Here is a 25,442-nt window from a genome sequence, read left to right as displayed (position 1 = left end):
TACAACGGCTAGTGGGGTCAAGCTTCATTCATTTGGCCAATCATAGCGCTGTATCAGGCCAGCCGCTTGTAAAGCCTCCTGGGACGCCAAGCCACCTGTCCCCTTAGTACACCAAAGCCGACGCGGAAGCTCCAGCTGTCCTCTCCACGAAGGCCCGACCAAGAAAGGGAACGTCTGTTTTGGCAGGGGCAATCCATCAACGACCGCACCTTCTCATTTTCGTTGCTCGTCGTGTTCTAGTTCGTCGTCGTGCCTTCCGTGCCTTCTGCCTTCTTCTTACCTTCCTTTATTGAAGCTTTCTTCCCTTTTTCTTTTCTCGTTGCCCCCTCTTTCTTTCTCACCATCCATGATCGGCCTCACGACCTGCCATTGACCTCCCTCGTCGCATCTCTCCCCCTCCTTGCCCCCATCGCCAATCCATCGGCCACAATGGCGTCGACATCGACGACGCCAAATCCGATTGGCCCTCTGGGCGATGCCGGCAAGACCAGAAGTCTGCGGTCGGTGCTGCGCGTGGTGATTCTCTTCCTCATTGCCGCCGCCTCCGTGTCCAGCCGCCTGTTCTCTGTGATCCGTGAGTGAACGCCTGCTTCTCTCTTTGATGCCGGCCTCTGAAACGCCAATTGCTAACGACATGTGTCTATGTGTCTAGGATTTGAGAGCATCATCCACGAATGTGTGTACAATCGACGATTCCACTCGTTATCTGCCTCCCATTGATTCCATTGATGCACAATCGGCCTCGACCTCCCTCGACCCCGTCTGCCCAGTATATCCGTAGCCTCCTCTGCTAACTCGTGCCCTTTCCTACAGTCGATCCTTGGTTTAACTTCCGCGCCACGAAATACCTTGTCGCCAATGGCTTCTACAGCTTCTGGGACTGGTTTGATGACCGCACGTGGCACCCGCTCGGCCGTGTCACCGGTGGCACTCTGTACCCCGGCCTGATGGTGACCAGCGGTGCCATCTACCACGCCCTCCGCGCCCTGACCATCCCCGTCGACATCCGCAACGTCTGCGTCATGCTGGCGCCCGCCTTCTCCGGCCTCACCGCCTATTCGGCCTATCTGCTGACCAGCGAGATGACCACGTCGCCCTCCGCCGGTCTCCTTGCCGCCGCCTTCATGGGCATCACCCCCGGCTACATCTCGCGCTCCGTCGCTGGCAGCTACGACAACGAGGCCATTGCCATATTCCTGCTGGTCTTCACCTTCTACCTGTGGATCAAGGCACTCAAGCTCGGCTCCATGCTCTGGGGCGCCCTCTGTGCCCTCTTCTACGGATACATGGTGGCCTCGTGGGGTGGCTACGCCTTCATTACCTGTCTGCTGCCGCTGCACGCCTTCGTCCTCATCTGCATGGGCCGCTACAGCACGCGCCTGTACGTTGCCTACACCACATGGTACGCCCTTGGTACCTTGGCGAGCATGCAGATTCCCTTTGTCGGCTTTTTGCCCGTCCGCACCAGCGAGCACATGCCCGCACTCGGCATTTTCGGCTTCCTGCAGCTCCTGGCGTTCCTCGACTACGTGCGCTCCGTCGTCCCCACCCGCCAGTTCCAGACGTTCCTGCTGCTCTCGGCCTTTAGCGTCTTCTCCATCGGTCTCCTGGGCCTCGTCATTGCGACCACGGCCGGTGTCATTGCCCCTTGGAGCGGCCGTTTCTACTCGCTGTGGGACACCGGCTACGCCAAGATCCACATCCCCATCATTGCGTCCGTCTCCGAGCACCAGCCCACTGCCTGGCCCGCCTTCTTCTTCGACCTCAACTTCCTTATCTGGCTGTTCCCCGCCGGCGTGTACCTCTGCTTCCAGACCCTGGCGGACGAGCATGTCTTCATCGTCGTCTACGCCCTGTTCGGCAGCTACTTTGCCGGTGTCATGGTCCGCCTGATGCTGACGCTGACGCCCGTTGTCTGTGTGGCCGCGGCCATCACTGTGTCCTCGCTGCTCGATGGCTACCTCAACGCCAAGAGCCCCAGCCCGGCCGATGTAGCTGCTGCCGAGGAGAATGCCGACAAGAAGCCGTCCAAGGGTGGCCTCAAGTCGATGAGCCGCCCCGTCGTCGGCGTGTATTCGTTCCTGTCCAAGTCGTTTGTCACGGGCGCCGTTGTCATTTACCTGATCATGTTTGTGGCCCACTGTACGTGGGTGACGTCCAACGCGTACTCGTCGCCGTCCGTCGTGCTCGCTAGCAAACTGCCCGACGGCAGCCAGCACATTATCGACGACTACCGCGAGGCCTACCAGTGGCTGCGCCAGAACACGCCCAAGGACGCCAAGGTGATGTCTTGGTGGGACTACGGCTACCAGATTGGCGGCATGGCGGACCGGCCGACGCTGGTGGACAACAACACGTGGAACAACACACACATTGCGACTGTGGGCAAGGCCATGAGCTCGCGCGAGGAAGTTAGCTACCCGATCATGAAAGCGCACGAGGTCGATTACGTGCTGGTTGTCTTTGGCGGTCTCCTGGGTTACTCGGGAGACGATATTAACAAGTTCCTGTGGATGGTCCGCATTGCTGAGGGCATCTGGCCGGACGAGGTGAAGGAGCGGGATTTCTTCACCGCGCGCGGTGAGTACCGGGTCGACGACGAGGCCACCGACACCATGAAGAACAGCCTGATGTACAAGATGTCCTACTACAACTACCAGGCGCTGTTCCCGCCGGGCCAGGCCCAGGACCGCGTCCGTGGCTCGCGCCTGCCCGAGAAGGCCCCGACGCTCAATACCCTCGAGGAGGCCTACACCAGCGAGAACTGGATCATCCGGATCTACAAGGTCAAGGACTACGACAACGTGGGCCGGGACCACGGCGCCGTTGCGTCCTTTGAGCAGGGCCACAAGAAGAAGAGGTCGGCAAAGCGCAAGGGAGCCCGCGTCCTGCGCATCGACTAGAAGTGGGAGGAGCGCGTGGTTGAGACGAGGAGACGAGAAAACGCATTTGATGGTGACATCCGGATGTGGGAACTGGAATTTGTTTTGTTCTGCCTTGCAAGGAGTCGGGGGAAAAACCGATTGTGCTTGCTGGCAGTAGATGGAGGCTTTCCATGCCCTCTCTGTATAAAAGACATAAAGGAGAACAAGGACTCCGTCTATGGAGGAAAATTAGAGACGCTGTGGCCATGTGCCTCGCCGCGTCTGTCGTATTTATCGCACCACCTTTCAATACAGATTTTTCTTTTTGTTTGTTTTGCATGCTGTCCTCGCTTGCATTGTGTGAACTACTCCCATTGTGGGTTAACGTCTTATGGCAATATGCCGTTAGACGGTATGCACACTGCTGCCATGTTGCTCTGTGGGCGCAATTGCCGTCAGTAGCTAACAGCCCAGTATGTCCAAAAAAGGAAGTCGCGACCATCACAGACAGGTTGCCGTTTCCTATTCTGTGACTTTGGGACTTCTCTGTTTGCCACAAATATTAACGCGGGTTTTGCACACTCGCACTTTCCCATTATTTGGACCCGTGGATTTCACTTCCTCTGCTTTTTTGTCTTCCCCTTATACGTGTTTTTTTCTTTGCGTCCCGTCTAAAATCATTCTCTCGCCGATCCCTTTCCCGGTCCCTTTACCGTTGACGTTGTGTAGATATCAATTCTGTGTGTATATCTAGTCGCCGCGTCCCATTTCTCCCCCTTGTGAATATTTTGCTTTCGCCACGACCGCTCCTCTTTCGAGGGGCATTTTTCGAAATGCCTCGCATCGAGCGTTCACGGCATCACGAGTAAGACTTCGCTCTCTACCTATCTTGATATCTAGAACACAGTCTAACATTTGTGCCTTTCCACAGTGCTGTCGAGGACCGTTCGAGCCGCCGACTCAGCAGTGGGCGGAGACCAGGCATCATTTCACCGCTTGTCGACGAAGAATGTGCACGCGACCGGTACTATCCGCCTCGCTCGTCTTCCAACATGCCGACTCCATCCCGCAGAGGCTCTTCGAGTCGTGACGGTAGCGGTAGCGGCCATACGTATCGTGCATCCGGCATGATGATGAGCCTGCTCGGCATGCGGAGCCGGCGTGAACGGTCAAGCTCAGATTCGTCGTCGACACCTCACGTACCTGTGGTCGATGACGTCTTTCTCAAACCCTCCGTACCCAGCTACATTCGCAACAACACGGGTTGGGAGAACATGCCCGCTCCACCATACGACAGTTCCGCGGGCGTGACAACCGGGCCTGCACATGCGGGAGCACCTTATGCTCTGTCTAATATCCCAGCCCAGATCTACCTTCTCCAACCCCAACAGTCTCTTTCCACAACTCCGCCCGTCGACAGCAAGGAGAACAACCCAACTTTCATGGACCAGGCACACGTATCGACGCCACCCATCCCTTCTCTGCCCCAATTTGTACCGCCATGCTACACATACACACCCCCGAGTGTATATCTGTGGCCACAAGCGGGTGTTTCGAGTCCGATGATGCCAATGAGCATGCCTGCGCACAGCGTTGTTCCGCCCAGTGGCAGCACGGCCGCCTCACAAAACTTCTCGTCGCAGACCTCTAACCGCAGTGGGCGTACCAAACGACGGCCTCGCAGCCCTTTGTCATCTCAGTCCAGCTCAAGCTTCACTGACAGAGGCCGACGTGAATGTGGTCCTGTTCACCGGCACAGCCGCCGCCAATCTCGGGACCGGTCGTATGACTCCTCTCAGACTGAGACCCGGTACCGGTCTCGCCGCTCGAGCACACCAAGCCGGTCTCATTGTCGCCGGCCGTCTCTCAAGCGGAGCCAACGGCACCGCCGTTCGTCGTCTGTACACAAGAAAGCACTGGCACACCACTTTTGTACCGGCTGTGGCAGGATTCGGTCTCGCAAGTTCCACGATTCGAATCCTTTCCGTCCTGGCAAAAAGAAGCTTATCAACTACTGTCTCAAATGTCGTGAGGTGTTAGACTTGTGCAACGACGACCGCATTGTATCTGCGGACGAGACTGAGCCTCTTGGTCGAGTCAAGGTACAGCCACACACCCTTCCAGTGTTTAAAACTAGTTTACGGTTTGTATTAACAATTGCAATCACCGTTACAGGAGAACGGCCCGGAAATGCAAGAAATACATGAAAAAAAGAAGTCCAGCCATCGGGCACAGGCGCCTCACACGGTTGGCTCGATCAGTTTCATAATGGAAGAGGCCATTCAGTCTTTGCCGAAGCCTTACGCCGCGCACATTGCAAATTCAAGCTCTTCACCCAAAGATTCGCGTCATGAGCATAGCCATACCCAGGAACCAAAGGCTGAGCCAGTTTCGGTGGAAATGGCCCCATCAAGGGAGTCAACCAAAGTCCCCACCAAGCAGCCTCTCAAGACTGCATCCAACAGCAGCTTGACAAAGACAAGGGGGTATCATCCGCCGACAGTAGAGTCAGTTCTTGACTCTGACGACGAAAAACCGTCCAGCTACTATCGGTCCAGCGCAGCCCGGGCACGATACAGCAAAAGCGAGCACGAATATGTGAGAGCGGACGACTGCCAAACGGTTAAGAGCAGCCCGTCAGTTCCTCCTCCTCGCAGCGAAGTGTTCGAAACTACTCCTCGAGGCGGTGACCGAATGGCAAGCGATGGCAATCCTTCTCAGCATCACGTCCGCTTTGAGACACAGTCGAGAAGCGAGACAGAAGCCAATGATCTGCTCGCCGGTTCCCGTATCACGGACGACAAGACCAATTTCTTCGCATCGTTCCCGCCAGCCTATCGCCCAGCTGTGATCGCCTCACGTCCCATCAAGTCGGTTCGTCGCTGTGCTTCGGACCATGTCAATTTCGAGCAGTACAGAAAACGTCATACAATGGCTATGGAGAACCAGGAGCCACACTTTATGTGCACACCTCATAGCCATCGATGCTGTGATCATCTTGACTCGGGAGCCGACCGCAGCGTGTTCTACCGCCAGACAATGCCCAGCCCGCTGGCTGGACGCAAGACGAGGGATGCGTTTTCGTCGCCGCTGAAGCCGATCTCTCATGACATGTATGGCGCAACGCCGTACAGTCCGCTGATGCCAATCCCGGGAAGCACACGCGTACCTCGCACATTCAGCGTGCATACGGTCAGTCCGTCTATGGCGTCCGAAGAACTCTATCAGCCCCAACCTAGCCAGCCTCAGCGCTCCATCCCCAAGTCGCCTGCTCCGTTTGAGGATGCCCCCTATGGGTCGTGCTCGAATGTTGGCCAAGGTGGCTGGAGCACTGGCTATGCTGGTGCAGAGCCGTCGGCGGGCAGTTGCAACCTCAAGACCGCTCACCGTGCCATGTCTGATGCCACTGAAGAGCTCCCGTCACCTCGCTCCAGCACACTTGGCGTGAACTATGATGAGCAGAACGGGGACCCAATCAGCCAGCTTGGTGAAGGCATCCCGCCGTACAATTTCGACCTCTTCTCAGAGGTTGGCTCTCGCCGCTCCTTCCAGGGAAAGGACGACGATGGGTGTGAGACGGAGACCGCCGACCCCTTTAGCGATGAAGCTGAGGAGGATGGCCAGTTCGACGACACGGGCGCTGCAGAATTCCACTACAACAGCTTCGAAAACGATCCAATTGTTCCAGATTACAATTTCGACTTGTTTTCGGACGTGACGAACCGTTGGTCGCCGCCAGACGCCGGCTACGGAGAGGCCAACGAATCCAGACACGATCGTGGCTGGGGGTCCCAGACCGGCGGTCTCTGTGGGAAAGAGAACGAAACCGCGCCGAATAGCAACCATGAAATATCACTTGTCGTCCGCAGGCGGCCGCCGCGTCGCGTCCGCAAGCCGTCAACGTTTGAGGTCGAGGAGTACGCGGGAACCGACGACGATGCAGCCAGTGTGGCCAGCAGCAGACTTGGGAAGCCTGGAACGCGGTCGTTTGTCAGCACAACGCAGCGATTGGTCGATTGTGAGGTGATTTCGAACCCCGATGACTCGCACGGCGCGGAGGCACGCAGAGCACGGCCTCCTCTTCGATGCCGGTACGTTTTGTCCAAGAGGCCGTCCTTGGAGGGCATCGAGCTAACATATGCAGTGCCTCGATCCGAACGATTCAGACAGTCTACTGAGTTTGCATATCGTGTCTTCTGATATTGAGCTTCAATTTTCAGTCCTTGATTTATTGTCGATATACTGTCCTATTGCGCCGTTTAATGTGACAATATGTGTTGTCTTTCGGTCATCGTCACATGCCATATTTTGCCTGCAAGCTACAGTGATCTTTACCTGGTAATCTACTCTGTATCTTCCGCACATCTTGTCCCTTCTTGACATCACTCCCACTTTATTATTCGTTGTCGTATGTTGACCTTTTTCATCTTTTCTTCTCCTTTTTATCCGTTCTGTGTTCGTGTCATTAAGGGTATACGTTGAGCCCGCCGACGATCCCTGCCAGATAATTGGCCTCCAAGTGGAGCGAAGGATGAGGTATTTGTCCATTTGTCAACTGCTGGTATTCGATTGTTGAGGAAGTATGCGTTCATTGTGTTGCAAGTGTTGCTTGTTGCTTTTGCTGGAAAAATGTAGCCAGCTAGGATGGGTAGAGGCTGCCGTTGTTACGTCCGAATGATGTGGCTCTTGCGTGTGAAATAATATGATTATGTGGAGGTTGGAGTTGTTTGGCGAGGTTTGCAAGGTTTGTCTTTATCGTGCCATTTTAGTATACTATAATTAATGAAAAAAAACTAAAAAAAACTTGTACTCATTCTCATTTACTCGCCGGTGGCAATAATGGACAATGGAAAATGTATATTTCAGTATGTATCGTTGATGTCCATGTCCCATAAAGTAGGATGATTTGTCACCTTTTCTCTCTCCCATCCATGTCTGAAGGCTCAAAATGCTCGTCTGTGGAACGGGCGATGTAATGCCTCAGCCCCCTCTTAGGAGTCTATGTCCTTACAGGTCAACCAGGTCGACTAGGTCGGTGACCTCCTGCACAGGAGGCGCGGATGATGTCTGTCCCTCGTCCACTTGCTCTGCCATTTCCTTCTCCCGCTGCAGCTGCAGATGCAGCTTCTTCTTGGCAATGAGATGCGGGGGCACCGGGGGCACGTTCTGCTTTCCGCCGCCTCCACCGCTGCCGGCACTGGTGTCGCTGCTACTGCCGTCCTTGGCGGTGCCGGTGCGGCTCGACGGCCGCGACGTGTACGTCCGCGACGGGTGCGACGTCTGCATGGCGCTGCTCATGAACGGATGGAAGACGTGCTTATGGTTGCGGGTTGGGCCTTGGGTTTGTGTCTGTGTCGGCACCAACGCCGTCGAGTGTGCACGTGAGCGCTGCGTCGGGTGTGGAGCGATTTGCGACGCGTCCGGCGTCTTGTAGCAGCTGAACTGGTTGAGGTAGGGCCCGTTGTCACCAGAACTGGCCGTGCTGCTGTTGCTGCGCATGGTGCGGTGGGCCGGCGGTGGCCGTTGGCTGCTGGTGACCGTACGGGTGCCTCTGGCGGCGGCCGTGGTGGCGGCCGTGGTGCCTGCGGTGATGCCTGCCGTGATGGTGGTGGCCTTGTTTGCTCGACCGCCGCGGCTCGTCCACCACGTCGGCAGGCGGTCCATGTTAATGGCCGCAAGGCCTTCGGGCGTCTGCGGCAGGACATGGGCATAGCGGCAGCTGTCGCCAAAGGGGCTGGATTGTCGCTGTTAGCGTGAGCTGCGGACTCCATCGTGTCCCAATACCCTCCACCGCTCCCCCTTACCAAAAGCCAGTGCGGCACCAGCGGCGGCACGGCCGGACGGCGTTCGCACAACACCGCTTCAGCGGTGGCCATCCGGCTTTGAGTGTCTTCAAAGGACTGCCGGCGGCGGTGGGCTTGACCTTCTTGTCGTCCTTGTCGTCCTTGTCGTCCTTGTCGTCCTTGTCCTTGCCGCAATGGTCAGACTCCTCGTCACCCTGGGCCTCGTCGGCCAGTCCGTGCATCGGGAGCGGAACCGGGGCAGCCTGACCCGCAGCGACGTCAATGTCTATGAGGTCGTCGACGAGCGCAGGATGGTTCAGAATCGCGCAGAGGGACGTCTCACTGAGGTTAGCCAGCATGTCATCGACCATGCTAGAAAGGGCGCCGTCGGTGTGTTTGTCGCCCTGCCGAAGATGTGGGGAGGCAAGGAGAGCAGACATTGTGCTGTCAGTATGTGCGACCTCCTCGCCAGCCTTGTTTTCTTTGGCCTCTATGGTATCTTTGGCCTTGGCCACGACGATCTGTGCATCGTTGTCTTCCACGTCCGGCGACGGGGTCAGAGACACCGGACGCGCTGTCTCCTTTGTCACTTCCGCCTTGACGGTGGGCGACTGGGCCACCGCTGGCATGGCATTGGAAGCACCCCCTTCTTTCGTGACGATGTGCACCTCAAACACATCGTCGGCGCTCTGGCCCGCCTGGCCGTGCTGGCTCTCGTCGTTGTCTGTTTTTCCTGCTGTGTCTGCTTCACTGTCGCTTGCAATGGCAATCATCTGCGCCGCCTGCTCTGGTGTCAGCTCACGCGGCACACCGACAATGCCCACCCACGCGGGCAGCTGGTCGACAGCGACAAGAGGGACAAGGCGTGCCGGTGCCTGAAAACGGCCACCGGATGGCAGCGTCGTTGCTAGGCCGGGCCGCACAACGTAGTAGATGGTGCGAGGCGACATTGTTTCTGGTCGTTTGCTACTTTGTTGTGTAAAGAGTCTGCTGTCTGTTCAGGCGAGGCTCTGGGTAGGCTCTGACTAAGTTCGGGCAATAACGACTCTGTGCCTGCGCAGTGAATGGGAATTGGACGGGACGAGCCAGCGTAGACGAAAGGGATGGGAGAAAAGAAAGAAGAGACACAAGTTACTGTCGAGGAGCATGGAGGTTATATTTATATCAGGGAATATGGCCAATCTGTGACACACCGTTGACGGGCGGCTTTGGCGCATTGTATGTTCTGACTAGAGGATGACAACGAGACCATGGTTATGTGCCATGGAAACTGAATGTAAACAGAGCCACACTGGTGTGGGATGGGTCCTTTGGCAGATTCTTGTGTCTCAGAAGCAGAGCTAACCAAACGTCAGAGCAAGCAAGACGGAAAGAAAAGTCAGGAAGAATAGTTCAGGGTGCAAAACGCGGAAGTATGGGAGCGAAATGAACTCGTTTGCTGTTTTGGTTTGTCATCGACACGACTGCCAGATCTCATCCATGGTTCTGATGCGCTCTGCAGGATAGTGTTTGTTCTTTGTATGCCTTTGTTTGTTTTTGTCTGTTTGTCTGTTTCGTCTGTTTTGGTATATTTTCGTATGTGTTCGTCATGATATATTGCCATCATAAATTGCAATCCTCCTTCCACAACCGCCTTCACCTCACTTCGACTCGTATCCGCGCCTCCATGCCGTCGACACAGAAGCCAAACTGCCGCGGGCTGTCTTTGAGTTCCACCTCACGCTTGACCCAGCGACCCGTCAGATTGGCGTCAGCATCGGCGTCGGCGTCGGCAGGAGCATTCTTGTTTTCTACCACCACTTCTTTCGCTTTGTCTCCTCCTTCCCTCGCTCGACCTTCTTCCTCCTTGTCGTCCTCCTCGTCCTCGTCCTCGTCTTCCTCATCTATGCCGGCCACGGGATCCCACTCGCCCGTCTCCCATACCAGTCGCAGTTTTTGCGGCGACAGCCCAAACAGCCGTCCGGCCAGACCCTTGACCGCATACATGTCAAACGATTTGGGGATGGCTGCCTTCCTCTCCTCGCCTTCTTTGTCGAGGGCAAACAGAACCTGCACGAGCCGGGCCTCCAAAAACGCCGGGTTGATCTCCGCGTGCCGCACCACGGTTGGCTCGCCGTACAGCTCGCACAGCTCGGCATACCGCCGGTGTCGCGCAATTACGGCGGCCTCGGCGGCACTGTCGGCGGGCACGAGAGCCAGTTGCTTGGCGATGCGCGAGAGATAAAACATCTCGGCGTTGGCGCGGTCCGTGGGGGAGATGGTGCTGAAATTGAGGGTGCGCAGGCGGGCAAGGCGCCCGACGGCGACCATGTACGACTCTTCCGTGGAGGCGGTGGTCGTCGTGGCTGTGCCTGCGGATGCGCCGGTGGCCGGCGTTGTTGTCGTCGTTGTTGTCGTCGCCGCGGGGATCATGGCCGCCGCAGACGCCACGTCCAAATTCGGATTGTTGTAGATGGGATTGTGGGCAAAGCGGAGGGACACCATCCCCGGAAAGACGTCGGGCAGGGCGTCGACAAAGGCCCACGAGGTGACGAGATTGTACGACAGATCGACGTACGTCAGAGTGGGCGAAAAGGCAAACGCAGGTGGCCGTTCCGGGTCGGCCGCAACCTGCGCAATCCGGCATCCCTTGAGATGCAGGTTGCGCAAGGCGGCGAGCGCCGACAGGTTGGCCAGGTCCGACAGCGCCGTGAAGTCGTTGAACTCGAGGTTGAGCGTCGTCAGCGTCGTGGCCAGCGACGCCGTCGGCAGAGCCGGCGTCAGATTCGTCAGCTGGTTCGAGCCGGCCGCCAGCGACGCCAGCAGCGGGAAATTGGCCGTCAGGTGCCCCAGCGCGGCCCACGACAAATACGTCTCTTCGACGGCCAGCTCGCGCACACCGTCAAACGAGCCGGCGTACGCGCGGCCCTCGGCCACAGTGACGCGGTTGCCGTTCACACGCAGTCCACGCAGCCGGGGCAGCTCGCGGCAGACTACCGCGACGGTGGCAAAGTCGGTAAACAGGTTGCGGCTCAGGTCGAGCTCCGTGATGCTGGGGCATGTCGTCTGGATTTGGGAGGCGGCGTTGGGGTTGGGCCCCTCTCCCTCGCCCTCCGACACCACGCACTGCCCGTCCAAAATCACCACCCGCAGCGTCTCAATCTGTGCCAGCTGCCGCCGCACCTTGTCGAACCCGACCTCCTCGGCCACCTTGCCGGATATGACAATCTGCCGTCCCGGCACCGCGCCGCCCAGCACCGTCTTGCCGTCCCCGCCCGCCGTGTCTGTGTCCGTCGTCGCTTCGGACGCGTACTTGGCGCGCACGGCCTCCAAAAACGTCCGCGGCGCGTCCGCCCGTCGCGTCGGCCGCACAAACGACGCCGGCGTCAGCGGTCCTGTCGCCAACGCCGGGTGCTGCACGTCGCCCACCAGCACGACCGGCGGCGGCCGCGACCGCTGGCTGCATGCAAAGTAGCGCACGCCCTTGTGTACGCCGTCGTGCTTGCCGCGTGTCGGGTCGTCCCACTCGACGCCGAGCCAGGTGCCGCCCGCGGTGCCGGCGACCTCGCCAATGTAGCGCACCGTGCAGAGGGCGCCGTCGTAGGAGCGGCGCTGGCCGACGAAGGCGGGCGGTGTCGGCTGTGCTGCGGCCATGGTGTGCAATTGCGGCGCCAATGTGTCTATCGCCCGAGTGATTCTCTGGCCCTTTCCACCAAACTGCTCTGTGTTGTCTTATGCCTTCTTTAATCTCGGTCGAGTGTGCATTTCTAGGCAGCAGGGAAAAGACCGTGGGTGAACGTGGGCGGATAGGCAGCAGAATAACAGTCTAAACAGTCTATATGCTGCTAAATGAAAAGAGAAACAAAAAAAACAAAGAACTGCTCGCTGGGTCGAAAATCGCCGCTCCTGGGTGAATTAGATTATACATGTTATGCCATCCATGTTGATTTCTTTTCGTGTAGACTTGGCGATGGATGTTGAAGTTGTCCCGCGCTAGCAGCTCCAGGGGCAGAAACGATCCGCGGTGCGCCACTGCGCCGATCGCAGCTGCCGACTGGGGTGTTAGCGCACCAACACAGCGCAATTGTCCAGAGATGTCACGTGGATCTATTTTCTCATTCCATTTACGAGATGATATGTACAAATTGCTTTTCCATCTTGCACCCTCTCTGCTTTCTCGGCCAGACACAACAGCCTCCTTACAGCTTGCTCTTGGCAGCGACGACCTTGATCAGCGCACGGCCGTTGCTGAGGCACACCTTGCCGCCCTCGATCCGGGTCTCAAACCGAATCTCCTCGAAGCCCTCGCCGTTGACGTCGCCCGTCCGCCACGCCGATGTCACCAGCTTGTCACCGGGCCGCACGGGGCTCGCAAAGCGCGCCTGGTACTCGCGGATGTTGGCTGGGTCGCTGCCGCCGAGGTGCTTGAGCAGCAGGTGGGCCGTCGAGTTGAACGAGTAGAGGCCGTGGATGATGGGGCCGCCGAAGCCCATCTGGACGCCCGGCTCGGGGGTCGCGTGCAGCGGGTTGTAGTCGCCGTTGAGGCGGTACAGCAGGGCCGTCTCCTGGGACGTCTGGTCGACAAACGACACGTCCGGGGCGCGGCGGGGCGAGGGCGGCGGGAAGTTGACGGTGGCCGGGCCCTTGGGGCCGCTCCAGCCGCCCTGGCCGACGTAAAAAGCCGAGCCAACGGCCTGCGAGTACACCTCGCCCGTCGCGGCGTCGACGAGATCGGTCTGCGTCTCGACCACCGTGCCCGGGCGGCCCTTGTCGTAGACGCCGACGACCGTGGTGCGCAGCTCAAACGAGCGGCCTTCCGAGGTCGGCGGCAGGGGCTTCAGGAAGCGCATGAGACGCTGGCCGTCGAGCACGCGCTTGGCATCGAGGGCCGGGGCGCCGGGGATCTTGACGGCCGTTTCGGCGGCGTAGAAATCGACGACCTCCTGGGTGGTTTTCTTGAAAGCTGGGGCAGGTTAGCAGAAGGACGGCACGTCGACCCAAGAGGTGTGCTCGGAAGAACGTACGCAGGACGATGGGGTACGTCGGGAAGACGGAGAATTCGGGGTGCAGTTCCTGTGCCGTTCGTTAGCAGGGCCTCTCGTCACACTCTCCTTCTCCAACGCGTGTGCCCCGTCTCACATACATAGAGAAAGTGCAGCTCGTCGGACTTGGCGCCGATGGAGTTGGCAAAGAGCAGCGCATCGCGCTTGAGCCACGACACCTTTTGGGGAGGGTACTTGAAACCGGCGGGATTGGGCATGTTGAGGACGGCGATGTGCGTGTGCGTGTGAATCTGGTATGTGTATGAGAAGAACAAGAGAGGCGGGAACAAAATTCACAGAGAATGAAGAAGAGCGGCTGTTGAATCAAGTCTGGGGCTCTCGGCCGTTTGAAGATGATACATTCTGGGGAGCTGCCTTTCCTGGGGCGCCTAGCTTACAGTGGGATTTGCCGAGGTTCGAATAGCGGGGAAGCTTCGGAGGCATTGCACACCGCGCGGCTTTGGCAACCGGCACTGCAGGATAGTGGACTTAGGCCCGCATGCGATCCACTATCCACTGTGTAAGTGATGATTGCAGGGAAATCGACACAACGGCATCACATCATCTCATTTATGCAATTGTTCACTTGGATTCTGTGCATGCAAATTGTAATGTATTTATGACAAGTAATGAAAAGTAAAAAGAAAAAAAATGCGTCAAGCTGGCATCTGCTTCGGCGTCAATCGACGTCGCCAGAGGATATGGAAAATGCAAATCAATGATCAATGGGGAATCAAGTCAATCTTGAGGGGGCAGGACAATTGCAAGGAAATCAACAGTCACAAAACATTCCCTCCTCCTCAGCGGAGCTGGGCCCGGTCACACTCCTCGAGGAAACGGTAGATGCCCTCCAGGCCCTCAAACTCCTGCGACATGTGCTCACCCGAGCTCGGCACCGGCGGCGACATGCTCGCATATCCGTCTTCCGCTTCGATCGCCACGACGTCGACGGCGCTCCTCGCAGACGACGCCGGGAACGACGCCAGCCACGGGTTGGCGCCGCCAGTGGCATCGTAGTCGGCAAACACGTCGCGCAGCTCGTCCTCGTCCTCGTCGGACGACAGCCACGACTGGTGCGACCGCAGCGAGCCACCGGGCGACGTCAGCATGTCCTCGGCCGCGCTGCTGCCCAGCAGAGACTCGGGCGTGTCGGGCGCAAACGGGAACCGCAGCGCCGCGTACGTGCCCATGGCCAGGTCGAAGCCGGGGTCCTGGCCCACGAGTCCGCGCGTGATGCCCAGGTCTGCGCAGAGACGGTCGACCGTCTCGGCGTCGACGCCGGGGAAGCGCACGCGCAGAACCGACGCACCCTCGCCTTGGTCGAGCAGCACGGGCAAATCGCCCAGCGCCGCCAGCCGCTTCAGGTCGTTCATGATGGCGCTAAGCTCCTTGAGCGCGCGCGCAAAGTCGACGCTGAGCACGTCGAGGAAACCCTCGGTGCCGAGCGTGACGGCGGCCTTGCTTGCGGCCACAGCCGTACCCGGCAGGCCGACAAACGGGGCCAGGGCCGTGATGGTCGGGTTGAGCGAAAAGTCGACAAACGCGCCGGGCGCCATCTTGGGCATCGCCGGGACGGCCAGCTTGCGGGCCAGGTCCTCCTCGAGCGCGCTGATGGCTTTGTAGGCGGCCCGGCCGTGCGCGTCGGTGCCGTCGAAGCGGGCCCGCTGGCCCGACACCCAGAACGCCCGCATCGCCTGCGAGACGTTCTGCACCACCTGCGCCGGCGCGGCCGGCGTGTGCGAGAAGTAGCGCGCACCGCCGCGGCCAGCACCGCCCGAGGCATAGCCGCCGGCCGTGCGCGGCAGAGCGCCACCCGTCAGGTTGGGCCGCAGCGTCGACGCAAACGGAGCGCGCCCGGACGACCTCCAGACGGCGTGCGAGCCGACGCTCGACTTGAGGTACGCAGCACGGTCGACATAGCGGGGTGCCGCCGGGCCGTCGGTGCTGAAAAACCGGCGGACGGCGCGGTGTGTCGACGAGTACCAGCGTGCGCTGCCACTGTTCTTCACCTGGCGGCGGAAGGCGGCCGGGTGCACGGGTTGGCGAAGCGGGGCGTGTGAGTGAGGGCTTGACCAGACCGCGATGGGCTCGAGATCGCCGCGGGTTGCGTTTGTGATCTGGTTCCGGAGAACTTTGGTGAATTTGGTGCCGGTGGTGAGCGCCTGTCGCAGGACTCTCTGGGCCATGGGGACCCAGATGCCTCCGAGGGACGCCATCACCAAACACAAGCAGTCGTGCTCAGTCTCGAAATGCCCCTTTCGCAATGAAAAAGGCACAGGGAAACCACACGAAATGTCAATGTGGACGTGACGAACAGGAAAAGGAGACGAAAAGAGGCGGTGGGCGTCGCGGCAAGTAAGATATCGGACTGTATTTAAACCGTTGATACGCCAGGCCGCCTTCCGGTGTGAGCGAATGACGTTGATGCCTGAACCCACTAGAAAACTATCAAACCGCCAAAACCGCCACTTCGAGCGCTGGCCAGTGAAGTTCCAAGGCCCTCAGCCCCTGTGCGGAACCCGAATTCACCGGTCTACACCGCTGTTAGTGGGCTCCCTCCCCTGTCTCTGGTCTCTCAGTGCCCTTTCCAAAAAGAGACAAGTGCCTCGGTGATATGAAAATGACTAAGCTAGGTAAGTGTCCACTTTTTCTCGGACGCAGACTGGCTCCACCCACGCACTAATGATTTTCCTGCTATTTTTTCTCGTCGTCCCCAAAGCTCCAATAAATCTGAGAAACTTTTCTTCGTCTCTGCTCCTTTCCCCTGCTTCCCCATCACTTTCTCTGTCTTTACTTTTCCTTCAACGAGGCTTCTTGTCCTCACAACGCCCAAGGATAATGCAATGCGCAAGGTACGATGCTCTCCTCGTCTCCCAAACCACTCTCCGCCACCTCTTTGCGCCTGCTCTTTCTTCTCTTGCTATGATGCTTTTAAAACATGAACAATCCAAATCATACACATCATGGTGAAAACAACATTCACAGAATGGCACTGAGCAGCAAGACGAACACTGCACATGTCTGGCGTACAAGGTGCATTGCCTGTCTTCTTTGCGAGCATCACTGCTAACCATTGCTCTCTAGGTCGCATGTATCATTCTTGGGTGGTAGACAAATTCTCTTTTCGGTCTCTGTCAATTGACACGCGTTGCTCGTTCTGCTTCGCGTGAACCGCTGCCGCTCTAGCTGGCTGCGGCAGCTTCTCCTCAAAAGGTAAGAAAAAAACAAGACGATCGTCTGCCTACTAGCAGGCCTATGCAATGCATTTCTTGCTTTCCGCCCAGGAGCCGTTGCGCTCCATATAAAGTGATGACAACAAATACCAAATCTAGGAATTCCTCTTGCCGAAGATCATATGTGGATAACCCTATTGTTTCAGCCTTGTCTGATTATACACGTCTATCTGTTTATTTTTGTGACAATCGAATCTGCTGTGGGAGAAACGGATTGCTAACCGCTCCCAGGTACTACAAACTCTGCTCGAAACTTCCTTAGGCAGCTGCTTGCTGCTATCCATCCTGCACGTACGCCCCCGCTGTGGCACAATGATGATACTTTGAACGAACGGGCGGACATAACGAACCCTCGGTTGCTCCTCTCCTATTCCAAATCGAGGACGTACAAACCTTCGAGGGAGGGTGGGTGACTGGGGGCTTCTTGATGAGATCTCGTCACCTGAGCCAGACCACAGCATAGCGTTCAATCTGCATCCTGCCAAACGTCTTGTGTATCAAGGCAACCCTGGCATGTCTTTGGGAGAACCTCCACTAACTGTCCGCCAGGTAATTAAATTACACAATCTCTCGTCCACTACATTGGCGATCCGACTCCGCCACCTGCAATTTTACCCTGTGTTGCATAACATGATGATACGTTTATTCACACTGTTTGATCCTTGCTTCGGCCTGGATATGAACATAACATCAAAATCTGATTTAATGAGGTATGTATCCATCACGTCCCACATGTATGCCTGTACACCTGTACATCTTACAGATTGGACGATCGCTTGCTAACGTATTCCAGCCTGAATATGCATTACATACAAACATATACTTTGTCTATGCGGCAATACCAAGGCGCGACCAGACCGCTAACAAGTTTTGTCCGCTCAGGTATGCAGTACATGTATTCTCAACTTTGCTTGACGACGTAAGTATTAGCTTCTACCTCTCAACCACCTCCTTCCCTAGCCATTAAGATGATATCCTTTTACTGCATTTTACTCTGAATCCTCATGTCGAGACTTTTTCACTTGTTCTATCACCTTGGAGAACTGAACTGGCTCAAATACACAAAACATGTGTAATCTTTATTTTGTGGTGAGCTCTGTTGCTGACTCTTTATTCAGGACACAAGCTGTAGAGACAACGTAAACGTTTTATCAGCCTCGAGATACCCAATATTACTATTATCTGTCCAAACATGCAAGCATCTCCCAATATATGTAACGTGCCACCTATGTATTCTCTATCTGTAGTTCCATCGTATCTGTACAACGTAAATATATATACACACTCTCTATATCGCACTCTATATCGCATTGTAAACACCCAGCCAGCCAAAGCACCCTAATTCTTCAGCTGCAGCCGCGCGTTCCAGGCAACAATGCACCGCAGCAAGTCCCAGTCGCCGTGGTGGCCGACCCAGTCCGTCACCAGAATGCCCGTCGAGCAGTCACCGGCTTTGCCGTTCTGCCCGTCGGCCTCGCCGTGCCGCACACAGAGGTACTCCACCACAGACGGGTTGACGCGAGCCGCCACGTTCTCGGGCCAGCACCGCGCGTTGAAAAAGTTGCTGGCGGTCAAGAAGTTGATAAACAGGGGTGGGACCGGCGGCGCGTTTTCTTGGCTGCGCGCCTGCAACCCGCCCAGCTTGGTGTACGTCTCGAGCCCCGACTTGGCCAGCAGCCCGTGCACGTACTTGATCTTGGTGTCGATGGCCGGCGTCTGCAGCACTTCGTAAAAGTCCTGGAGGCGGATCGGGCCCGAGCCGCATGTGCCGTCCTCGCAGTTGTCTGGCCACGACGACCCGTCCAGCCCCCAGCCGGCACCGCCGTGCATCTGCTTGAACACGTCCTCGTCGGGTGTGTGGAACCGGCGGACCAGCACAATGCGGCCGCGCACTTCGTCGAGCGACGGGATCCGCGACTCGGTGTACCAGCGCCACGGCTCGGCCTGGCCGGGCTGTCGGGCCGCGGCCTGGCCTTGCGGCCGCGCCTGGCCCACGTCCGCCGGGCCGCCCGTGTAGTGGTTCACGAGTTGGTGCGCCAGGTCGGCGTCCGAGCCTTTGCCCGTGCCCTCCTTCTTGATGCTAATCAGCACCGTCTCCGACGGGTTGGCATCCAGGAACCCGCAGACGGCGTCGTAGAGCTCGCCAAAGTGGTGCGACCCCAGCAGGCCCACGGGGAACACCGAGTGCACGAGCGCAATGCGCGGGTCCGCGTGCGGCTGCTTCGGCGGGTTGACGCTGACGCGCACGTCCAGGAAGCGCACGCCGTTGTCGAGCTGCGCGCGCACGCCGACGGCCTGGCAGCGCACCGACGGCAGCGCATAGTGGCAGGCCGGGCTGTTGTGCGTGCCGGGCAGCGACAGGCTCGAGAGCGGCCAGGCGCCGTCAACGGTGCCCATCCAGCGCGATAGGGCGGCGCTGCTCAGGACGGCCAGCGTGGCGCCGCCGTTGGCCGAGTAGACGGCCGAAAAGGCAGCAGAGGCCGCCGCACTGCCCGCCTGCGGCGCGTCGCCGCCGACCGGCCGCAGCTCGTTGCTCCGCGACGACGCCGACGGCACGTCCACCGTGTACAGCCGGACGTTGGCCCCGTTGTCAAACGTGGCCTTGAACGTCAGCCGGAGCACCTCGCTGCCCGCCTGGGGCGCCTTGACCTGCGTCTGCGTCGTCGAAAAGGGCGCGATCTGGACATTGCCAATCTGGTCGGTCGTCGTGGCCTGGGCGCCGTGTTTGGGAGCGAGGCCGGTGCCGCCGCTGCCGCTGGCCGGGTGGCCATTGCGGCCCATGATGTAGTTGTACGGCAAGCACACCAGGTTCCAAACGTGCTCGGTGACGCCCCGGGTGTCCTCGATGGCCTCGGCCCCGAAGCGCTCGACCTGCGTCAGCTCCAGCGGCGTCACCGAGATGTTGCGAATAGTAAGAGAAGCCATTGTGGAGGATCCGGTTGGGGGGATCAGGGTATCAGGGGCATCAATTGGTAGAATAAAAGGTTAAAACAATTGGCATTCAGTACCACAGCTCCTCCATCAGACAAACGACGTACGTGGGATGGGAGATGAATCTCGCGACTCTGTTGTTTTATATTTTGTCATTTTGCTTGGGGACTGCTTTTTTTTTATGTAGTGAGCTTGGAGCTTGGAGCTGGGAGCTCGCGTCAGCGACAGCCCACTAACAGCCCGAGCCAGTAACATTCTCCTTTGTTTATAGTGGGTTCCAGGGACGATCAGTGGCCCGGGCGGTATTTGTAGGGCACACCAAGTTTAGCGCATTCCAGCTGCCCACGCTGGAGGCTGGCCCCTTGCTCAGCTGAAGCCAGCGCGGTACGCTAATGCACCCGATCTTGGCGACCTCATTTCTGGAGCCCACCAAAACGAAATAGACAGTAAATAATACGTTGCACTCTCTCACAGGACTGAAAAGGTCGAGCTTCGTCGCTATTTCCCTCACAATTTGTCGGGGTTGTTGCTTGTTGAGATGCTTTGAAAGTCGAAGACGGCATTGGTGGTTCCTTCCTCACCAAGTGCCAAGAAGCCAAGCGAATATTGCTGGCGGTGGTGGCTTCCCATTTAAGAGATTCCTGCGATAGTTCTTGCCAAATCCATCCCGGCTAGCATAGCCAGCTGAGGCCTTTCCCTATTTCCTGTCTACATCACAATTAATGCGGCCGTCTAACCCACAAGAAGATCTTCTTCCCCGACGTTTGTCCATTTCAACATCGCCCGATGGTTGTCCCACACTCTTCGATCACCGCCACGTACAGCCACAAGAGAACCAAAGGCAGCATGACACTTAGCACGCCTTAATGGAGACCGGTGTGATTCGCTACTGCCAGTCCAGTTCTTTCTTGCAAGCAGTTAACTGCTTACCGCAAACTTGCATCCCATACCTACTCATACCTGCTGAGCACATTTGCCGTCGCGACTGGCTCGAATGTTTCTCGAGAATGGCCTTGGCCGCCTGCATCGGACGGACAATTGTATCTTACAGCAAGTCATCCAGAGGGATGTTGGGATGTTCACGCTACACAAACGCTTCGACAATCACTTCTTGCAACAGCGAAACGTGGGAAAGAAGCAATGATTCAAACAACTAAACACTTATGTACAGCTCAGTTCCGTCCTACACACAGCTCGTTTTCTTTCCTTCCTCCAGGCGCTGCCGTTTTGCATGTTTTAACAGCCCGTGCTCATACATAGGGGCAGGTCCATATTCACAACAACCGCGCAGGCTCTCGTTTTCCGCGTCTGGCGACACCGTTCAGCGTTCAGCCCGTCCAGGTGTAGTTGCCGCCCATGTCCAGCAGCCAGGTCAGCGAGTTGAACTCGACGTCAATCTCGCTAATCTGCCACCAGCCCTTCTCGTAGGTGTTCTTGAGAATCGTGATGCCCTTGCTCGGCTTCATGGCGTCGCCAAAGGTCGCGTGCCAGCGCAGCGCAATCACGTCGCAGTCGACGGCGTCGATCGAGTCGACGACCAGCGGGAACGGCGGGTTCAGGGCCTGCGCGTCCATGAAAATGGTCTTGTTCGCAAACGTGGGCTCGCCCAGTGGCTGCAGCAAAAAGGAGTTGATGCTGTCCGAGTTGTCGACAAAGTTGTCGGCGCAGTACTTTGCGCAGACGGGGTCGGTGTAGTTGGCAATGAGCTGCTGGTAGATGCCGACAACGTCCTTGGCTTCCTGCGCGGACAGGCACGCCTTGGTGCTGTTGCCGGCGAGCGGCGAGGCCAGGGCCGACCCGACAAAGGTGGCCGCGGCAGCGAAGAAGGCGAAGCGCATTTTGGGACAAAAAAAACAAACGAATGAGGATGTAGTGGGGATGGAGGACAGGCTGTGCGAGGAAAATCTTCAATCTCGCAAGCTCAATTCAGCAACGAGACGGCTTCTTCTCTATTTATATTCGAGCAGACGTCGGCGAGTGGCCCCGTCTTTCCATCGGAGTCCTCCCCTCCCCGTCCCACCGCTCTTAATATTCTAAGTTGCTCAATTTAAAAGCCTCTTGTCATGAGTGGGTGGTTGCTTTTTGGTCTTCCTCTCCCCGGAACGTTGGCGTTCATGGGCCGTTGCCAGGGACAAACTCGGGCTCTTCGAGCCATGCAATTCAGATATTAAGGGACGGGACAGGCGATGCTGGGCAGGCCAAAAAAGTTCCGCTGTCCCAAGAGAAATGACAAGAGATGACGTCTGCTCCTAAATTGGCTCGTCTTCTTTCACAGCTTTCCAAGACGGGATCAATGCTATTGCATTTACGCCGAGATTCGTCCAAAAACGGCGTGGGCTTGGACAGCGATCTCGTTTATTCGGCTGCTCGGAGCCGTACCATTTTGGGGGCTACTCTTCTTGTGTACTATGTATGGATGTGGGCGAAGCTCTTCGAAGGCGGAAACAAATGGCACTCGCTGTTTTCCCGTCCCCAAGGATAAAAGCAACCATTGCCCAGCGGCAAGCGGCGATCCTACCATAGCTTTTCTTACGCAGCCAAGTCGCGCATTTATCCAGTCGACTCCGCGGCCTCTGGCGATAGTGCTCTCACAACGGACGTCCGACCCTGGGAAGGGCAAGTGGGATCAAAACACGCGAAGTTCCGTGATTTTATTCCTCCAAGGAAACCCGGTTGTCTTGTGCGGTTTTGTGGGCTTGATGCCCATGGTTTTGGCATCCATCGGTCCTTTATTGCCTTCGTTTTACGGGCGTTGACACTCAATGGCAGTGCATGAGCCTGGGTCATTTTACTATACCACTACTTCTATCCTGCAAAGCGTTTGTCTAAGCGGAAAACATTGTCGTCTTCTATTCGCACGTAGCGCAAACCCATGCGGCATACCAGATATGCATGACAATGTTAGATGTATCTATAATATAGCCCTGTTGACCGTATATGGCAAGGCACACCACCGAAAAACCTGCACATCATGAACAGATGCGGCTCAACAGCGAGTCTGGGGGAGGGAAAGGTATCGAAGGAGGACACACGAGAAATGTAAACGTGAGCGAACCGTTTTGTCCGTTCTAACCGTCGGCCGGAGCCACGTTCACCGGACCAAGCGTAGCCAGTGGCAATAAACAAACGACTCATTTCCCCAACTCCCTTGGTCTTTCGCTTCCGGCCGCCGCTCTTGTCACTTGGCGAGACGTTCATGCATATCTATTCAACCAAGGCCGAGCTATGGTTCATGGTGGCGCCGGACTGACTAAGTGCACATGATCACAGCGCTACCACGTGCACTGTATAACGCGGCCGGTAATTTCTTATTTTTTTAAAGTGGCCCTTTCCAAGGCCTCTTTTGAAGCTTCTGGGCACCGTCTCTGGGCATGGCCATAAAGTATTGCCGTGTGTCCAAGGCGGATGTCAGTAACCCAAGCCCGGTGGTAAAATTCTACCTTTGTGTGGATTTTCATATTTCTTGTTTGAACATATCTTCCTCCTGAAGGGATAGTTTCGAGTGGATCACAGCGTATGTCGTATCTATTCAGGTACAACGAGTATACCGTGCGTAATAATCCACGAGACGGGGTCAATCAGCAATGGCTAGTCAGGGGCATTGTCAACAGTGTCAAAGAGTGGAAAGCGTAGACGGCTCACCACCCAGTCCCCTGGGTCAGATCAGACAGGGTTCTTTCTTGAGGGTTATTAATTGCTTTTATATAAATGTATATACAAACAAAAGAAAACAATTGCGAAGAATAAAATGTCTTAATCTGGACTCAACTTCTTTTTTACAAACAAAAACGAAGCCTTCAAAAATAATAGACTAAATAAAATAAAAAATTTCCGTCTTAAAATCGTTTAGTTAAATTTATGATATGCCCCACTGCTTTTTGTTCATCTTATCTACACAGGAACACAGCCTTCCAAAAAAGACTCTGTAAAACGAAAACAAAACCTTACAAGAGACAGATAGAGCGGTGCAACAGCCAGACTCTCTACTTACACCAAACATCACGTGACACTATGTTGTTATCCTCACTTAGTCATCAAGTCGAAAGGTGGAGTAACGCGCCTTTGTTAGCGACAATGATGCGAGGTTGTCGCGATAAGGCTGTGGGGTGTTATCACGAGCTATCCTTCCACGCGCGTGCGAATCTGCAGCTGTGTCTCTCAAATTTTCAGCCCCCCTTTCCATCCCACCCGAACCGATTTGATGATCCACCTGCTATTTTACGGCGTACTTTTGACTTGCCTGTTGACGAACCAGGAACCCTGTTTCTGTAACAAAAGAAATGCTTCAACCGCTCTGAGGCAGCCTTATCGCGTCAACCTCAATCTTTCGACTATCGACAAGCGCGTCTGTTTCTCCATCCGTGGACCTCGTCGACCTCTTCTTTCAAACGCCCAGTCGTCCTCTGGCGCCCACCGTCAAATGGACAGCTCGGTCTTTGCCTTTGTACAGGGTATGTGGGAGAGAGAGCCCGTGCGACAGTCGGGGCAGCCCGCCAACACGGCGGCCCTCTGGCATTACCTATCCATGCACCAAGCCACTGACAACGCACTTGCAGGCTACCTCCCCGACTCGGTCTCGGACCTCCTTCAAGAGTACGCCTTCCGCGACGGTGCACCGCTCCAGCTCTTTTCCGCGGCCCTCGCGCAGCAAGCCGCCCGCGCCGCCGACGCCGTCAGCCCCTACACCGCGCCGCTGACCGCCCGCGCCACCTCGTCCTTTGTCACCATGGTCACGCCGGTGCTCGACCGCATCGCCCGCGCCGCGTACAATGCGCCCGACGTGGTTGTGCTGCTGCTCGTTGTTGTCATGGCGGTCCTCGCCATCCAGGTCCTGTCGCTCCTGCGCCGTCTTGTCGCGTGGTGGACGCGCCTGCTGTTCCGCCTCCTGTTCTGGTCGGGCGTCGTGCTGGTGCTGGCGGCCGTGTGGCAGCGCGGCCCCTTGCAGTCGGCACAGGACGCAGCCGCGATTGCGGGACGCTTGTATGGCTACGCGTCCTTTGTGGGCGACATCTGGCGGGCCGAGTACAACAAGTACCAGCAGCAGCAGGTGCAGGCGCAGGCCGCCAACGGCGGCGGCACGGGCGGCGGCAGCGGTGCTGCTGCCGCCTCTGCCGCCTCTGCGTCGGCTCACGCAGCATCCATTGCAGCAGCAGCTGCCGCGCGGCGGATATACAAGCATGATCCGCGCGGTGCAGCCGGCACAGGACGGCCGTACACGCGGACATGACTACGGCCGTCTTCTAGATGGAAGCGGACCAAGTTGAGGAGGTGCCGCGTTTAGGTGTATTCATATGCATATGAACAAGGTGGAAACAAGAGCAATGGCAAAGGAGAAGAAAAGAAGGTGCGTTATGAGTGGTGTTTTGTTACATGGCGTCCAAAGTTTTGTTTCTTTCCTTTTTGATGTCCTTTTGACACGGCGTTTTTGTATTGTTTTTCGGGCGGCTTTTTGTCTGATTCCCCATTCGTTCGCTCTCTTCGTTTCTTTCTTTCGTTGCTGCATTTCGTGCCAGTCGTATTTTTGGGTACTACTTTGAGCTTTGTTTTTTTCTTGTTTACTGCCAACTGGCGATATTTGCAGAGTGGACAACGACACAGTTTTGCATTACG

General features: G+C 56.9%; 9 protein-coding genes across 9 annotated transcripts; 3 read left to right on the top strand and 6 right to left on the bottom strand.

Annotated features, from left to right (window-relative positions):
- Nucleotides 1–429: 429 nt before the first annotated feature.
- On the top strand, nucleotides 430–2,903 carry SPSK_00705 (dolichyl-diphosphooligosaccharide--protein glucosylltransferase; the record flags this gene model as incomplete). The annotated part of the gene is made up of 3 exons (XM_016727654.1): nucleotides 430–574; nucleotides 653–676; nucleotides 814–2,903. 3 exons carry the CDS (start codon nucleotides 430–432, stop codon nucleotides 2,901–2,903), a joined length of 2,259 nt encoding a protein of 752 aa, XP_016584347.1.
- Nucleotides 2,904–3,697: 794 nt separating this feature from the next.
- On the top strand, nucleotides 3,698–7,064 carry SPSK_00676 (uncharacterized protein; the record flags this gene model as incomplete). The annotated part of the gene is made up of 3 exons (XM_016727626.1): nucleotides 3,698–3,729; nucleotides 3,796–4,966; nucleotides 5,040–7,064. The coding sequence occupies 3 exons, from the start codon at nucleotides 3,698–3,700 to the stop codon at nucleotides 7,062–7,064; spliced, it is 3,228 nt and encodes a 1,075-aa protein (XP_016584346.1).
- An 807-nt stretch (nucleotides 7,065–7,871) lies between these two features.
- On the bottom strand, nucleotides 7,872–9,597 carry SPSK_00759 (uncharacterized protein; the record flags this gene model as incomplete). The annotated part of the gene is made up of 2 exons (XM_016727707.1): nucleotides 7,872–8,598; nucleotides 8,669–9,597. 2 exons carry the CDS (start codon nucleotides 9,595–9,597, stop codon nucleotides 7,872–7,874), a joined length of 1,656 nt encoding a protein of 551 aa, XP_016584345.1.
- Nucleotides 9,598–10,282: 685 nt separating this feature from the next.
- SPSK_00735 (uncharacterized protein) lies at nucleotides 10,283–12,280 on the bottom strand (the record flags this gene model as incomplete). Its single annotated transcript, XM_016727683.1, has 1 exon — nucleotides 10,283–12,280. One exon carries the CDS (start codon nucleotides 12,278–12,280, stop codon nucleotides 10,283–10,285), a length of 1,998 nt encoding a protein of 665 aa, XP_016584344.1.
- A 545-nt stretch (nucleotides 12,281–12,825) lies between these two features.
- SPSK_00844 (uncharacterized protein) lies at nucleotides 12,826–13,886 on the bottom strand (the record flags this gene model as incomplete). The annotated part of the gene is made up of 3 exons (XM_016727790.1): nucleotides 12,826–13,589; nucleotides 13,651–13,699; nucleotides 13,770–13,886. The coding sequence occupies 3 exons, from the start codon at nucleotides 13,884–13,886 to the stop codon at nucleotides 12,826–12,828; spliced, it is 930 nt and encodes a 309-aa protein (XP_016584343.1).
- A 582-nt stretch (nucleotides 13,887–14,468) lies between these two features.
- On the bottom strand, nucleotides 14,469–15,884 carry SPSK_00792 (casein kinase 2 beta 2 subunit; the record flags this gene model as incomplete). Its single annotated transcript, XM_016727740.1, has 1 exon — nucleotides 14,469–15,884. The coding sequence occupies one exon, from the start codon at nucleotides 15,882–15,884 to the stop codon at nucleotides 14,469–14,471; it is 1,416 nt and encodes a 471-aa protein (XP_016584342.1).
- Nucleotides 15,885–18,239: 2,355 nt separating this feature from the next.
- Nucleotides 18,240–19,826, bottom strand: SPSK_00779 (1-phosphatidylinositol phosphodiesterase; the record flags this gene model as incomplete). The annotated part of the gene is made up of 1 exon (XM_016727727.1): nucleotides 18,240–19,826. The coding sequence occupies one exon, from the start codon at nucleotides 19,824–19,826 to the stop codon at nucleotides 18,240–18,242; it is 1,587 nt and encodes a 528-aa protein (XP_016584341.1).
- A 1,334-nt stretch (nucleotides 19,827–21,160) lies between these two features.
- On the bottom strand, nucleotides 21,161–21,670 carry SPSK_00919 (uncharacterized protein; the record flags this gene model as incomplete). The annotated part of the gene is made up of 1 exon (XM_016727861.1): nucleotides 21,161–21,670. One exon carries the CDS (start codon nucleotides 21,668–21,670, stop codon nucleotides 21,161–21,163), a length of 510 nt encoding a protein of 169 aa, XP_016584340.1.
- Nucleotides 21,671–24,252: 2,582 nt separating this feature from the next.
- SPSK_00882 (uncharacterized protein) lies at nucleotides 24,253–25,059 on the top strand (the record flags this gene model as incomplete). Its single annotated transcript, XM_016727828.1, has 1 exon — nucleotides 24,253–25,059. One exon carries the CDS (start codon nucleotides 24,253–24,255, stop codon nucleotides 25,057–25,059), a length of 807 nt encoding a protein of 268 aa, XP_016584339.1.
- Nucleotides 25,060–25,442: the final 383 nt, after the last annotated feature.

This window comes from Sporothrix schenckii (assembly GCF_000961545.1).
Source record: "Sporothrix schenckii 1099-18 chromosome Unknown Cont48, whole genome shotgun sequence".
In the NCBI taxonomy this organism is placed as follows: Eukaryota; Fungi; Ascomycota; class Sordariomycetes; order Ophiostomatales; family Ophiostomataceae; genus Sporothrix; species Sporothrix schenckii.
The sequence above is the reverse complement of the archived record's forward strand: the minus strand, read 5'-3'. Positions and strand labels throughout refer to the sequence as shown.